Source organism: Crocuta crocuta, unplaced genomic scaffold, assembly GCF_008692635.1.
Source record: "Crocuta crocuta isolate KB4526 unplaced genomic scaffold, BGI_CrCroc_1.0 scaffold57, whole genome shotgun sequence".
Taxonomy (NCBI): domain Eukaryota; kingdom Metazoa; phylum Chordata; class Mammalia; order Carnivora; family Hyaenidae; genus Crocuta; species Crocuta crocuta.
In genome coordinates, this window is record NW_027532163.1 from 5611889 (window position 1) to 5626103 (window position 14215).

Consider the following 14215-nt stretch of genomic DNA (forward strand, 5'->3'; position numbering starts at 1 on the left):
TTTCTGGAGCTATTTTTGAACACCATTGAAATAAATCTTTCTGAAAATTGGGATACCTGGAAAAGCCCAATTCACTGAGTTGTGCTTGAGATATCCTCAAAGATTATTTTTATTAGATAATATACATACATATATATTAATGTAAGTCTCATGATTTTAGATGATTTAAAACAATACATGTTTAATTTAAATATAACTTTCTATTTAGGATAGATTTAAACCAAATTTGGTTTTTTGTATGTGGGGGAATCTAAGTTAAAAGGGAAGAGATTGGAATCTTTGGACACTAGATTATGACCCCGGGCAGAAAATGACAGTCATTTCAGTATCTTTATTATTCAGATTACCTGGACAGATCCAGAAGGATGGAGGCTGGGAGATATGCTCAATAACATTTTGTTATTAAATCAAGCAATTTGTTTTTTAAGAGTTGGTCAGTTTATGGAAGAAGTGGTGCCATTTTGGAGTCAACATTTCACCCCTCTGATTAGGATTTACCTCTTACATTGGAGTCTTCAAACTCAGAAACTTGTCATTCTACCCTGTGTGTCCAAAACCACTTGACTCAACAGCATTAAGTCCAGGGGCATTAGAGAGATACATTATGTAAATGTAAGAAACACTAGTGAAATCCACCGTGAGTAAAAATGGCTCTTTTCGGCCCCTTGAATCCAAAAGAGAAATAAGTCTGTAGTTTTACTCCTGGATGGGGGGGCTCCTCAGTAATGAAGGAAAACAATTTTTATGTGAAAATAGAATGTATACGTGATAAAGGCCTGCCTAATTTCTCTAGTAATACAATTTGATTTTCTGATTAGCTGTCTTATTCTGTGATTCTTGTAATTTTGTCAGGTCAATTAACTGGAGTTGAGTGCTAGAGAGAAAGGACGTGTGGGCACTGCTGGCTTCATTAGATGTCAGTAGCTTAGGTGCCTTTTGTAATAGAATCTGTGTGGGATAATTTAGCCGATATTGTTAATGTCATAGCATACAGAACTTAAAAAAAAAGATTTATGAAGCAGGTCACATTGGACAAACAATGTGAAGTGCTAACAGAAGGGAGAAAAAGTGATCTCTACAACCTAAATTCTCGGTCCTAAATGCAGATCAATGAATCATTCAGCAAGGAAGCAATGACTACTGTGTGGTAGCATTGATCTGGCTGCCCAGGTGCTTGGAGTAGAACATATTTCCCTCTAAACAAGGGGTATAAGCTCCAACTTGGGAGATCCTGAAAGTTTTTGTACAAATGCCTGAAATAAATATTATATTTTATAATACATTATTTACACGTTCTTCCCTTCCACTGGAAGGTTTTTGAGGGCAAAGGTTTATCTTTCTCTTTTTATCTCTAACATCTAACACCAAGCATGGCCCTGGTATTGTAGGTGTGCAAATGTTTATGGAATGAATACCTGAAGATTAACTCTCCAAGGGAGTGTTGATGGGCATGATTGTGGGAGTTGGGGAAAGGAGTTAGGATATGTTCTCAGGAGCCCCCATTCAAAGTAATGCTGCACTAGACCAGTGCCCCAGCCACAAGAATTGAATGCATTTAAGAGACGTTACAAAATGAGACTCTACTTAATGGCTGACCAGATAAAGAAGACTCGAGGTAGTTCTAGAGTTTGTCTGAAGAACTGTTACCCAAACTCAGGAAGTCAAGGGAAACAGCAGTTTTGTTGTGAAAGGTACTAAGTTTGGGTTTTGAAGGATGACGGAGCTATTATCAGGTAGAAATGTCCAGTGGGCAGTTGTAGATTTATGACTAAAGTTGGGAGAGATGTCAGGGAGGGTAATAAATGGCTGTGGAGTGTTCAGTGATGAGATTATAATTGAAACCATGAAAGTGTATAGTTCCTCTTGGTATAGTTTCAGTTTCTGGTGCTGTTCAAACTGAGGGTTATCTAAACATTTTGGCTGTACAGGAGATTGAAACACTGCATCTGCAGATGAAATAGATGATGGCTAAAATTCTCTCAAGCCCTGAGATTCTCTAGACCTTCTCTTTTGGTTAGGGAAACGACGTAAACATGGGGAAGGTGACCGCGAGAAAGACAGAGTCATACCCAGTTGTAATAAGCACTGATATCATAAATCGTTAAATTGGATAGCTCAACAATCAGAGACGGGTACCAAGAGATATCAGTTAATTGTTGACTTAAGACCAAAAGTGAATTTGGAACTTGGGGAAGACATGATCTTTTGTATTCTGGCATGAATATTCAAAATCTCACGAATAGTTTACCCATTTGGATAAACATGATCCCTTTATGCTGACTGATAGGGTTCCCTATCCCCCAACATCAGCCCAGTCATGATGTCTGTTTTTCTGTTTTTGCAGAAGATAGATGAAGAGAACGAGGCAAACTTGCTAGCAGTCCTCACAGAGACACTGGACAGTCTCCCTGTGGATGAAGACGGATTGCCCTCATTTGATGCGCTGACAGATGGAGATGTGACCACTGAGAATGAGGCTAGTCCTTCCTCCATGCCTGACGGCACCCCTCCGCCTCAGGAGGCAGAAGAGTCGTCTCTAGTAAGAACCCTTCCTAGTGTTTAACAGGAATTGGAGTTGCCTCTGGCTACCCGCTGCATGGGTATGATGTAGTAACAATAAGGTTTGGATTTTTAATTTAGACTGATGCCAAAGTAATTCCCGAGCATGCTCGGAGATGCAAATTCTGTGATTCTGTGTTTAAAAATGTTGGTCATGGGGCGCCTGGGTGGCTTAGTCGGTTAAGCGTCCGACTTTCGCTTAGGTCATGATCTCGCGGTTCGTGGGTTCGAGCCCCGCGTCGGGCTCTGTGCTGACTGCCAGCTCAGAGCCTGGAGCCTGTTTCAGAGTCTGTCACTCCCTCTCTCTCTGACCCTCTCCTGCTCACGCTGTCTCTCTCTCTCTCTCCTAGAAATAAATAAAACATAAAAAAAAAAGTTTTAAAAATGTTGGTCATAACAGTCTTCATGTGGTCTTACTGCAGTTTGTTTCTAACTGTCTACTGCTCTGTGTGTGTATTTTTATTTCTTAGCATTATTTATGCTCACGGTAGAAACTTAGAGAATGCAGACAACCCAAGATGAATACACTAAAAATTTACCTGTAATCTCAAATAATCTCTAGTATAAAAAAGGGTGAAATCTCCTCTTGTTTTAAAATACATCATCATATTTGTGAATTTTAAATGGGCATAATTGTTAATGTCACATATGATTTTATTGTTTGGAGATGCTTTAATTCATTAAGAGATGTCTTATGGTTGAATATTTAGTCTTTTTCCTATTTTTTCACCATCATAAATTATGTAATAATTGGCATATTTGTAGTTTTATTCTTATGCCCATGATTCTAGAAATAAAAAGTGGAAAAAGGAATATGCAATATTTTAAGGTTTCAGATCCATAATTCTTATGAAGATTGAAAAATAATAGCACGTTTTGCAACCTAAGTTCCCTAAATTTATGGTCGGCAATGAAGGGTGAATTTGTTGGCAATGAAGAGTAAATTTTCTTTCTGATACAGTGCTTGACCAGAATTTTATTAGTTCTAAGTTTACCTTCTCATCTATGGTAGCCATTTGTCATTTGCCATAAATCTGATGTAAGACCACACTATGTAAATTATGGAATGCTATTCTCCAAAGTTTAATAATGTTCCTTGGCATGCCATTTAGAGGTTGTTTCTCTCCCATGTCTAAGTTTTTTAAATGTGGACAGCACTCCACGTAAACATATGGAGACTCATATGCCTGTGCGTTTCGAGTTTTCTGGTTTAGAAGAAACTTTCATAAGTAATTGTTACCTGCCCCCCAACACCATTTCTGCATTTCTCTGATTTCTTTACATTGATACCAGAAGATTTTCATCCACATAATTCATTTAGTGGGAGGGGTTGTTGATTCCTATTCATCCTGCCTGTCCAAGGCCGAGGATCCCAGTAGGCCAGCAAGTCAAATGAAGAAACAGAGGTCAAGAAAGAGTAAATGACCGGGTACCTGAGTGGCTCAGTTGATTAAGCATCTGACTCCATTTCAGCTCAGGTCATGATCTCATGGGTTCATGAGATTGAGCCCCATGTTGGACTCTGCACTGACAATGCAGAGCCTGCTTGAGATTCTCTCTTCCTCTCTCTCTGTCCCTCCCCTGCTTCTGCACACATGTACATACACAATCTCTCTAAAAATGATTAAATAAACAAAAAAAAAAAGAGGGAGTAAATGCTTTGCTTGAACCAGAATCACATCTGACTCTATCTACTTACAAATCTTTTTCAGTGATAGCCACTCTTTCAGTCACAAATATTTGAATCAGTAAAGTTAAAATGGATTGTGAAATATCATTCAAAGCATTACAGAATCTTTTATGTATTTTCACTTGATGAGTTTGGGTTATTATGGGGACAATGGACATAGATTCTCTCCCCAGGCCCCAATTCCTCATTTGGCAAGGCAGCGTTTCTCACCTAGTAGGTTATTTAGAATCCTTTTAGAAAGAACCTTTTGCCTTATTTTACCTAAAAAATATAATCAAAGTAGACAATATTAAGTCTCAAATGTAGGGAAAGGAATACTCTCACAGTTGACAGTGTAGTGCCAAATTTTTCTTTTCAAAAATATGTTTCCTTTAGCACTATTGTGCTGAGGTGTGAATATAATTAAAGAGTGATAGAATTAATTTTTATAATTATAATTAATTAAGTTTAAGTTTAAAATTTCCATAGCTTATTCAAATGCTTAAAAGATGCGTAACTCTTCTTGCTTTTCCCCTTGATGTGTTTCTAGCTTAAGAAGCTCTTACTGGCACCAGCCAACACTCAGCTAAGTTATAATGAATGCAGTGGTCTCAGTACCCAGAACCATGCAAACCATAATCACAGGATCAGAACAAACCCTGCAGTCGTTAAGGTACGACGTGAACTTTGTAATATAGGAGGGAAACTAACAAAGGATTTTGCTTGGAGCTGTAAAACAAAGGATAGGTTTATTTCTATGTATTCAGTTGGGATCCTGCAGTCGCTTTATAACTGTGAAACTATATGAAATGCCTTTCCAAAGGCAGTGCTCCAGCTACTTTAGACTAAAAAGAGTTCATTTATGCTTTGTCTTTGGATGATTGGAATGGAAGTTCCACCGTCTGTTACTCCTTGCCCACTTTATTAATACGTGCAGCAATGTGGGTTACAATAAAATTTGCTGATAGGCTGGTATTATCTATGAGTGACTTTAAGATGCAGGGCCGCCGTTCTGCCAGCTGTCTAACCTGAGAAAGATTGCTCTGGAATCACCGCAAAAGATCTATCTCTGCCATTAATTGGAGAGAATGCTGGCAATGACATAATTCGGTTAGCGGGCTGTATTAAACAATGTTTGTCTTGCCATTCACTGTGAGTGAAAACGGAGCGTTAAGGGGTACTTAAGAGAATTGTGAATACAGGGCTCCAGCAATCAGTGGCAAATTAAGGTTTAAACCAGCTTATTTTTTTTTATTCACAGTAAAGGCGCTATAGGGTCTTGTTAGTTACATGTTGCTGAGTAGGAACATTGAAATGTAGGAGAAATGAAATAAAAAGCTGCATAAATGTCATTTAGGAATTTTAAATGTAATTTTCTTTCCTTGTTCTGCAAACAATTATTCACAGCTCATAGATCTAGTACACTTAGACTGAACACTTCATTGAAAATCTCATCTCTTCAGAAAACCTATATCCATTCTGATAAGGTTCAGTTCACTAATTTTAGCTTTCTTTATGCCTTGTTTTTAAGACCGAGAATTCATGGAGCAATAAAGCAAAGAGCATTTGTCAACAGCAAAAGCCACAAAGACGTCCCTGCTCAGAGCTTCTCAAGTATCTGACCACAAATGATGACCCACCTCACACCAAACCCACAGAGAACAGAAACAGCAGCAGAGACAAATGCACCTCCAAAAAGAAGTCCCACACACAATCGCAGTCTCAACATTTACAAGGTAGGCTGGGGACCCAAACACAGGCTGTGGGGAGGGCACTGAAGGCAGAGCCAGCATGCACCAGGCTGGAATGCCCCCACTTCGGGCTTTCGCTTCACTGCTGTCTCTCTGGAAAGAGAATTCAGCACTTTAGTATAGATTTTTTTTTTTTTTAAATCTTTCCTTGGACACAGCTTGAACATGTCCTCTTCTGCTGATATGCAGCCTCATTCACAATCACCAAAAGGCACCTGAAATTGTGAGCTGGGTGGGGAGGAGGGTCGTGAAAAGGGAATCGTTACCTCGGACAAGGTTTATGTGAAATCTGAATTGCGGAGATAATTGAAATTCTGAGCCAGCTGGGCTAGACAATATTAAAAAGCTTTTATTTCCTCCCCCCCTTCTAATAATGGAAAAAATGAGGCATTGTTGATTTGCTGTATACACCTTAAGAAATAGTACATGGTGTTTGTGCAGCCTCTCCCGATTATTAAGTGTATTCTTTTCTTTTTTTAAAGACTACATGTTATACTCATAGATTTTATTTCGTAAATAAGGGTTTGGAAATCCCTGGAATTTATTTTTATTTGCTTTCTATGAAAAAATATGGCCTAGAGCAAACTAAGCATCTGGGGTGATTTTTATTATTCCCATACATTGCTGGAAGGCTGATGATTCTGAGGCAGATCAGGGTGATTTGGGGAAAACCTGCCTTGTCCAAGATCGAGATATAATTTTCTTTCTTTTTGGCTCTTCCCTCACAATAGTCCTGAGAGGCCCAAAGGAAGCTTGTTGAAAGTTGCGGTTGCTTTAAAATATTCCAGGTTCCACGTTCGCCCTACCTTTAACCTTATAGTGGGAACAGACATATTGTAAAATAGCCATTGCAAACACCCACTTCTTTTTTTCCCTTTTGTTTCCTCGACTTCCCCCTCCAGCTGCAGAGTGGTAGTCCCTGATCCCTGTTTTGAACCATGATTATTTCATTCAGGTATGCCGTTGCTGCTGCTTTTAATAAGTATTTTCTTTCCAGTGTTTCGAATTTCCCTCTCTCATCCCTACATCCCCATAAACCTTCCGGAACCTTCTTTCAGAGTTTTAAATTGGCTCTCATTGAGGTTTTCCCTCGTGGATATCTCAAAATCACTTGGCCATCCTTTTCTGTCAGCTCAGGGAAAGAGATTTCTTGAAATGGGCCAAGTTGTTTTTGTAGCTCGCCTTGCCCTGATTGGCCCCTCACACGCGTGCACCGGAACAGTTTTGCTTAGAGCCAGTGCTGTGGGTCACAGTGGTGTGGAGAGGGCCTCAGAGGCAGGGGGCGCAGCTGGGCTTACTCTAGTGAGCAGCTGAAAAACTCACTGGGCTGCTCTCCACCTTGTCCTAGTCTGTCATAGTCATGCATTCAGTGTTTTTGGAGCTGAATTTTAAGTCCTAAGCCTGCTGAAACCCTGTAGTGCGTGAATCCAGACAAGCAGCACATATTGAAAACATCTTTTTTTATTTAAGTTTATTTATTTATTTTTAGAGAAACAGAGACAGTACCAGTGGGGAAGGGACAGAGAGAGAGAGAGAGAGAGAGAGAGAGAGAGAGAGAGAGAGAGAGAGAATCCCAAGCAGGCTCTGCACTGTCAGGACAGAGCCTGATGAGGGGTTCAGACTACAAACCATGAGATTGACCTGAGCTGAAACCAAGAGTCCGATGCTTAATCGATTGAGCCACTCATGTGCCCCTCAACATCTTTTTAATTTTTACATTCTTAAAACTTTATTTGGCCCTTTTGGATTTTGAGGGCTTGGGGGTTTTCGGTTTGTTTGTTTTTTAAATCCACTTACCACTAATATTACTGTAAATTCTTACAAAACCATGGTAGTGAGGCGTTAAGTTGGCCTGGGCAGAATATATGCCTTAGATGAGACTTGCTCTGTATGGGTTTTTTAAAAAGATATTTTGTCTGTGGGAAAGCATAAAAAGTTTATCCCAGAACAAAGCCTGTTGACAAAAACACAAAAAGCAAAACTAAATTAACCTAGAAAATGTCTGAAGTTATTAAAGACCTAAAATAAAATAAACAAAATGGTTGGCTGTGGATAACCAACAGGAAATAAACACTCAGTTTCAGGAATGACTTAAATTATTATTCAAACTGATAAATATATTAACAATTAGAGACAATAACCAAAGATATACCGAGGATTACCTTTCCTGATGTAATGTTTTCTTAGTGAACTACATGTCTGCTGTCTGTGATGTTGTGGGGTCAAGTTCTTTCACTTCCTTAGGGTAATGGTCTGATCTTGGCCTCACGTTGGTGCCCCATTTATTCATTATATGCTAATGTATTCATTCATCCAAAATACTGTAATCTGGATGAAAAAGATGCATCCTTGCCCTCAGGGATCTTAGAGGCCCTGGTCTATCTAGTCATTGGGATAGTGTAGATTAAACTCCTAGTAAACCAAATCAATACTCCCCTAGTGGTAGCTTTTGTGACTGTGGGCATATTCAGGGATCATGGTATCATGATCACCTATACCCAACTATCAGAATGTTAGGGATATTCCTTTGAGCATTTCCAGGCAGCCTACCCTACACCTTGAAAACTGGAATTTCAGAGACTGATTTTTCAATGTCTATTTATTCTGTGACTTAGCACACAGTTTGTATCTAGTGATATTTCTATGGAACCTATATGCCTGATCCTAATTATTAGTTGAATGCTGAAAAAGTTGGTAAATTTCCTTCATGAGTATGTTCTTTTGGAAAGGCTCATTTTATCAGACATACTAAAACAATTAATGTAAACCAGTTCATTTGTCTGTATATATAAAAGCCAATCAATCAATGTACCTAATTTGTAGAAGACAACATGAACTTCATATTCCTGGATGCACATTGGATAGATGATAAACCATTCGATTGTATAAAAACTAAATCTAAATAGACAAATTAAATATGTAAATACTATTTATCTAAGTAAAGTATGTAATTTCAGCCTAATTTGGACATAAATAATATTTTCACATTTCAAAGGACCTTAATTACTGGTGTTGATTAATTTATTTTAATATCTATTGAATGCAATTCGTTTTGGTAATAAGAAAAAGGAAAGATATTCTGGGCTGACTCTACCAGGAACTAGTTTTATGGTCCTTCAAAATATCATTTCACGTCTTCAGACCTCAGGTTTTTCATCCATAAAGTAAGAGTTTATTCTAGAGACCTTTTTACTTTCAAGTCTAGGATTTTCAGTACCTTTTCAAAGTAGTTAGGACCTTTGGAAAGTAGTTATGTTAATGAGAAAAAATTGACCTAAACTTACTTACATATAAACATGTCTTTATAGATAAGCACATATATGCATAATGTGCGGATGTATATCCCAAATACATTTCTCATCATGTTTTCCCCTCCTTCTGTTCAAAATACAAGACTGCCAAGGAGAAGCAATTGAAATTTTGGAGTGAGAATATTCTTACTCCACCCCTCCTAATTAGGAAATGCCACTTGTAGGAGGTAAGATTCAGGAAGCATAAAAGGAAGTAAACGAGCTCTCTTTGCAAGTCTATTGGTCTCTCAACTGATAAACACAGTATTTTACTTTAGAAGTCTGTAAGATTTGGGGAGCTAAACTTCTTTTAAACCACCTGGGTCAATGTCCACAATTTGTCATAATCTCTCAATTAATTTTCAGTAAATGGAACGATTATTGCTTGAGCTTTGGCCTCATAGAAAAAAACCTATTCTCAGGGCTAGATATAAAATTATACATTTTAGAAGAAAAATCAACTGAATATTCATAACGTTCTGTTGTCTGATAGTTATTCTGCTGTTTTCTTGTCTAAACAAACCGTGTACTGTATTCCAAATTAAAATAGAAAACATTATTTCTCTCTGATGGTATGATGCAAATTTTGTATCCTTAACCAAGATGCTATATTTCGGGGAAAATTCTGGTTTCTGTATGTGTTTTTGAATGATATTTTACTGCTGCAAATGTTGTTTGGAATTTGTTTTAGCATAATGGACTGTTGTCTGACTTTGATCCAATATTCAGGGATTTCCTTACGTTAGTTTTCCAGTTTCAGTTTCCAACCTGATTGTAGTAAAAAAAAAGAAAAAAAAAAACTTAAAAAACCCCTCAATATTTCATAATTAGTTTCCTTTTCTTTCCTTTAGCCAAACCAACAACTTTATCTCTTCCTCTGACCCCAGAGTCACCAAAGTAAGTATTAAGAAATGTAACCATTTTCAGAAAGGGAAGGGGGTTCTAATACATTTGGCTACAGCAACTCCATTTCAGTTTGTTTTTATAAATGTGCCATATCTTCCAGTGACCCCAAGGGTTCCCCATTTGAGAACAAGACTATTGAACGAACCTTAAGTGTGGAACTCTCTGGAACTGCAGGTAAGCCTTATATTTCACTTGAAATGGAATGTGTGTATTCGTGTGTGTGTGTGTGCACATGTGTATGTATGAAATATGTATTAAATAACAGCATGTACTCTCTATGTGATTAATGAAATTAACGAATAGTACAAGCAACATTGGATAAGAAGTTGCCTATAAATATTTTCCTATATATTTTTTTTTTTTTTGAAGAAGACATTTATTTTGTGTCAGACTGGGGCCAGAGCCTCTGATGTATATTATTGCTTTGGTTTCTTGAATTACTCTATTTCAGACTGAGACCCCAAAACTTGAACAGAAGGAATTATTTAAATTTTTTTAAAGTTTTATTTATTTTTGAGAGAGAGACAGACAGACAGCACACGAGTGGGGAAGAGGCAGAGAGAGAGGGATACACAGAATCCAAAGAAGGACAGAGGCTCTGTCAGGACAGAGCCCGACACAGGGCTTGAACTTGTGAACCACGAGATCATGGCCTGGGCCAAAGTTGGATGCTTAAACGAATGAGCCATCCAGGTGCCCAAACAGAAGGAATCTTTGACAGGTTTCACAATAACCTCATGAAGATAGTGATAGTTTTCTTATCTTTAAGATGAGAAAATAAGGTTCAGATATGTTAAGTAACTTGCCCAAGATCACAGAGCTAGAAAACAAGGAGCAAAGTTCTGAACCCTGGTTTAGCCCTTATATCAATGTTTTAATTGGAATATTTTATCACTCACCATTGTACTTAACAGTATGATGCTCTCCTATATATGTTACCATTTTTATATCATCTCAGCAAAGGAGGAAAATATGCCCATTCACCAAAACAAAATATATTCATATATTTGTAAACAAGAATGATTTTCTTCACCAATTGGACATCTGGACTCATTTAGTCAATCTTACTTTATATACTGAAGAGAAAGGAGCCTTAAAAACTTGGAGTAACCCCTGAGTAACTTAGTAATCCAAAGACTTCTTAGGAAGACTTCTTTTTTTTTTTTTTAAATAGTTTATTGTCAGGTTGGTTTCCATATAACACCCAGTGCTCATCCCCACAAGTGCCCTTCTCCATGCCCATTAGCCCCCTTCCCCTCCCCCCCCATCAGTTCTCCGTTTGTTCTCAGAAGACTTCTAATTTGGTTGCAAATGGTGCCTTTGTACTGAGTGCTTTATGTGTAGGTACTTGAACTACACTGGAAAGTGAACCTTAGGCTGTCTGAAGTAGAAGTTCCTTGGCTCTGGCCATTGCTGATAAGGGTAAAGGAACAGAAACTTAAACAAGATGCTTTTAACCAAAACTATAGTGTCTACGTACACCATGGTCATGATTACTAAGTTTAATTTCACACTTTGAGTTTGCTAAGTTACCTCCTTATGAAAAAGGTCTATTGCATGATCGCATGATTTGGTCAAGTAGTAGCTTAGTTAATTTCATGGTTTTTATATATACATATGCAAATATGAACATATCTTTATATGCTTAGATATATATATATACACATATACTCACTTAAAAGCATATGCATTACATCATTTCTTAAGTAAATTATTATTACTTATATAAGTAACTTTTATGTGTATATATCATATTCAGAAGAGATCTTCTTATCTGACCAATAGGAATGAGTGTTTGGTGAGTCTATTGAAAAAGTTGATTAAAGTTTATAGCTTTGCCATTTTACTTTTGTTTAAATCATATAAAAAACATTCAAATATCAAATTTTCTGTATAAGAAACAGAGATGTTCGCTTTGAACTTAAATGTCCTAACTGGTAATCCATTCCACTTTCTGGCACAAACTGCACTAATACTGTAATTCATTTCTTGATTATTAAAAAAAATTTTTTTAATGTTTTATTTCTTTTTGAGAGAGAGAGAGAGACAGTATGAGCGGGGCAGGGGGGTGGTCAGAGAGAGAAGGAGACACAGAATCCAAAGCAGGCTCCAGGCTCTGAGCTAGCTGTCAGCACAGAGCCCAACGCGGGGCTTGAATCCACGAACTGAGAGATCATGATCTGAGCTGAAGTCGGATGTTTAACCGACTGAGCCACCCAGTTATCCCCATTTCCTGATTTTTAAAGGAAAAGAATTAAAGATATTTGTGTCATAGTCTGAGTGCAAAATCATTCCAGATTTCTATGATTTTCATATAAATAAAAAATAATAATAATTTCCCATGTTTTTCCAGTATTTCCAATACCACCTGTCTACCACTTATTTGACAACTTTGTTTTAGTGACATATCTTTATTGGTTCTTCTTACAGAAACAATTTTTCTTATATTTCACTCAATTTCATAATATTTTATTATCTTACATAATTCCAGTTACCACTATAATAGACATCAACTTGTTTGGGAAATACTACTGTGGATCATGATAACAACTCAGTTAAATCTATTAAATGTGAGTGTTCTGAATGTTATATTAGGCAGATACGTTGTTTCAAAGAGGAGTGAGAAAGCTTCCACTGTGTATACCCACACCAAGGTTTCTGCTAAAACAATTTTATCATGTATTATTGTATTATGTATTGTATTATGAATAATTTAATCTTACTATAAAAATATCGAAAATATAAACTATTAGAAAACTTATTTATAATTTAAAATTATAAGATGTACTATAGTATTTTTCCCTATGGATAATTTTACACATTATATTTATACTATAGTCATTTTATATATATAATTTTGTGTCCTGATTTTTCAGTTAACATTTTAACAGGAAATTTTTGTATCACCACAGACCCTTTACTATCAGGTTTTTAGTGCATTGTATGACAACACACTAGATCAAAATTTATTTCATCTACAAAAGGTAGATAAAAATTTATTTAATCATACTCCTATTATGATTTTCAATTGTTTTAAAGAGTCACTGTTTTGAAATAGCACTGCATTAGAAATGTTTGCTCATGATTTTTTACTGAAGTATAGTCGACATACAATGTTCTATTAGTTTCAGGTATACAACCTGGTAATTCAACACTTCAATATATTATTCAGTGCTCACCATGATAAGTGTAGTTATCATCTGTCACCATGTAAGTTTATTGCAATATTATTGATTAATTCCCTATGCTGTACTGTCCATTCTCATGACATATTTATAACTGGAAATTCGTACCTCTTAATCCCCTTCACCTATTTTGCCCATCCCTCTATCTCCTTCTCCTCTGGCAATCACCAGTTTGTACTCTGTATTTATGAATCTGTTTCTGTTTTTGTTTTTGTTGTTGTTGTTCGTTTATTTTGTTTTGTAGATTCCACATAAAAGTGAAATCATATGGGATTTGTCTTTTTCTGGCTTATTTCACTTAGTGCAAGACACTCTAGGTCCATTCATGCTTTCAGAAATGGCAAGATTTTATTCTTTTTTATGTCTGAGTAATATTCCATTATATATGTATATTACATTTCCTTTATTCATATATTGCTCTTATATCTTGGCTATTATAAATAATGCTGTAATAAATGTAGGGATGCATATGTCTTTTCTAATTAGTGTTTTCATTTTGTTGAGCAGATACCCAACAGTGAAACTACTGGATTATATGGTATTTCTATTTTTAATTTTTTTTAAAATATTTTTTAATTTATTTCTAGGAGAGAGAGACACAGCGTGAGCAGGGGAGGGTCAGAGAGAGAGGGAGNGTATCTCTTGTCTTTAGATACTGGTTGTTCTCACAGATTTAAGGCGATATCTCACTGTGGTTTTAAAGTTCATTTTCCTGATGATTTAGTGATGTTAAGCATCTTTTCATGTGTCTACTGGCCATCTGTATGTCTTCTTTGGTAAAATGTCTATTCGGGTCCTCTGACCATTTTAATTGGATTATTTGTGGGTGTTGTTAGTTAGGTTCACAAATTTAAT

The 14215-nt window shown here is 36.7% G+C and overlaps 1 protein-coding gene across 2 annotated transcripts in view; it reads left to right on the top strand.

The window, feature by feature from the left end:
• The window catches only part of PPARGC1A (PPARG coactivator 1 alpha), a 97148-nt gene that overhangs the window by 53853 nt on the left and 29080 nt on the right, over window positions 1–14215 (top strand). For both annotated transcript variants that reach the window (XM_077776588.1, XM_077776589.1), the window contains exons 3-7: window positions 2345–2539; window positions 4779–4901; window positions 5760–5964; window positions 10121–10166; window positions 10276–10349. In XM_077776588.1, the coding sequence (XP_077632714.1) occupies window positions 2345–2539; window positions 4779–4901; window positions 5760–5964; window positions 10121–10166; window positions 10276–10349 (643 nt within the window). The remainder of the gene's footprint in view (window positions 1–2344; window positions 2540–4778; window positions 4902–5759; window positions 5965–10120; window positions 10167–10275; window positions 10350–14215) is intronic.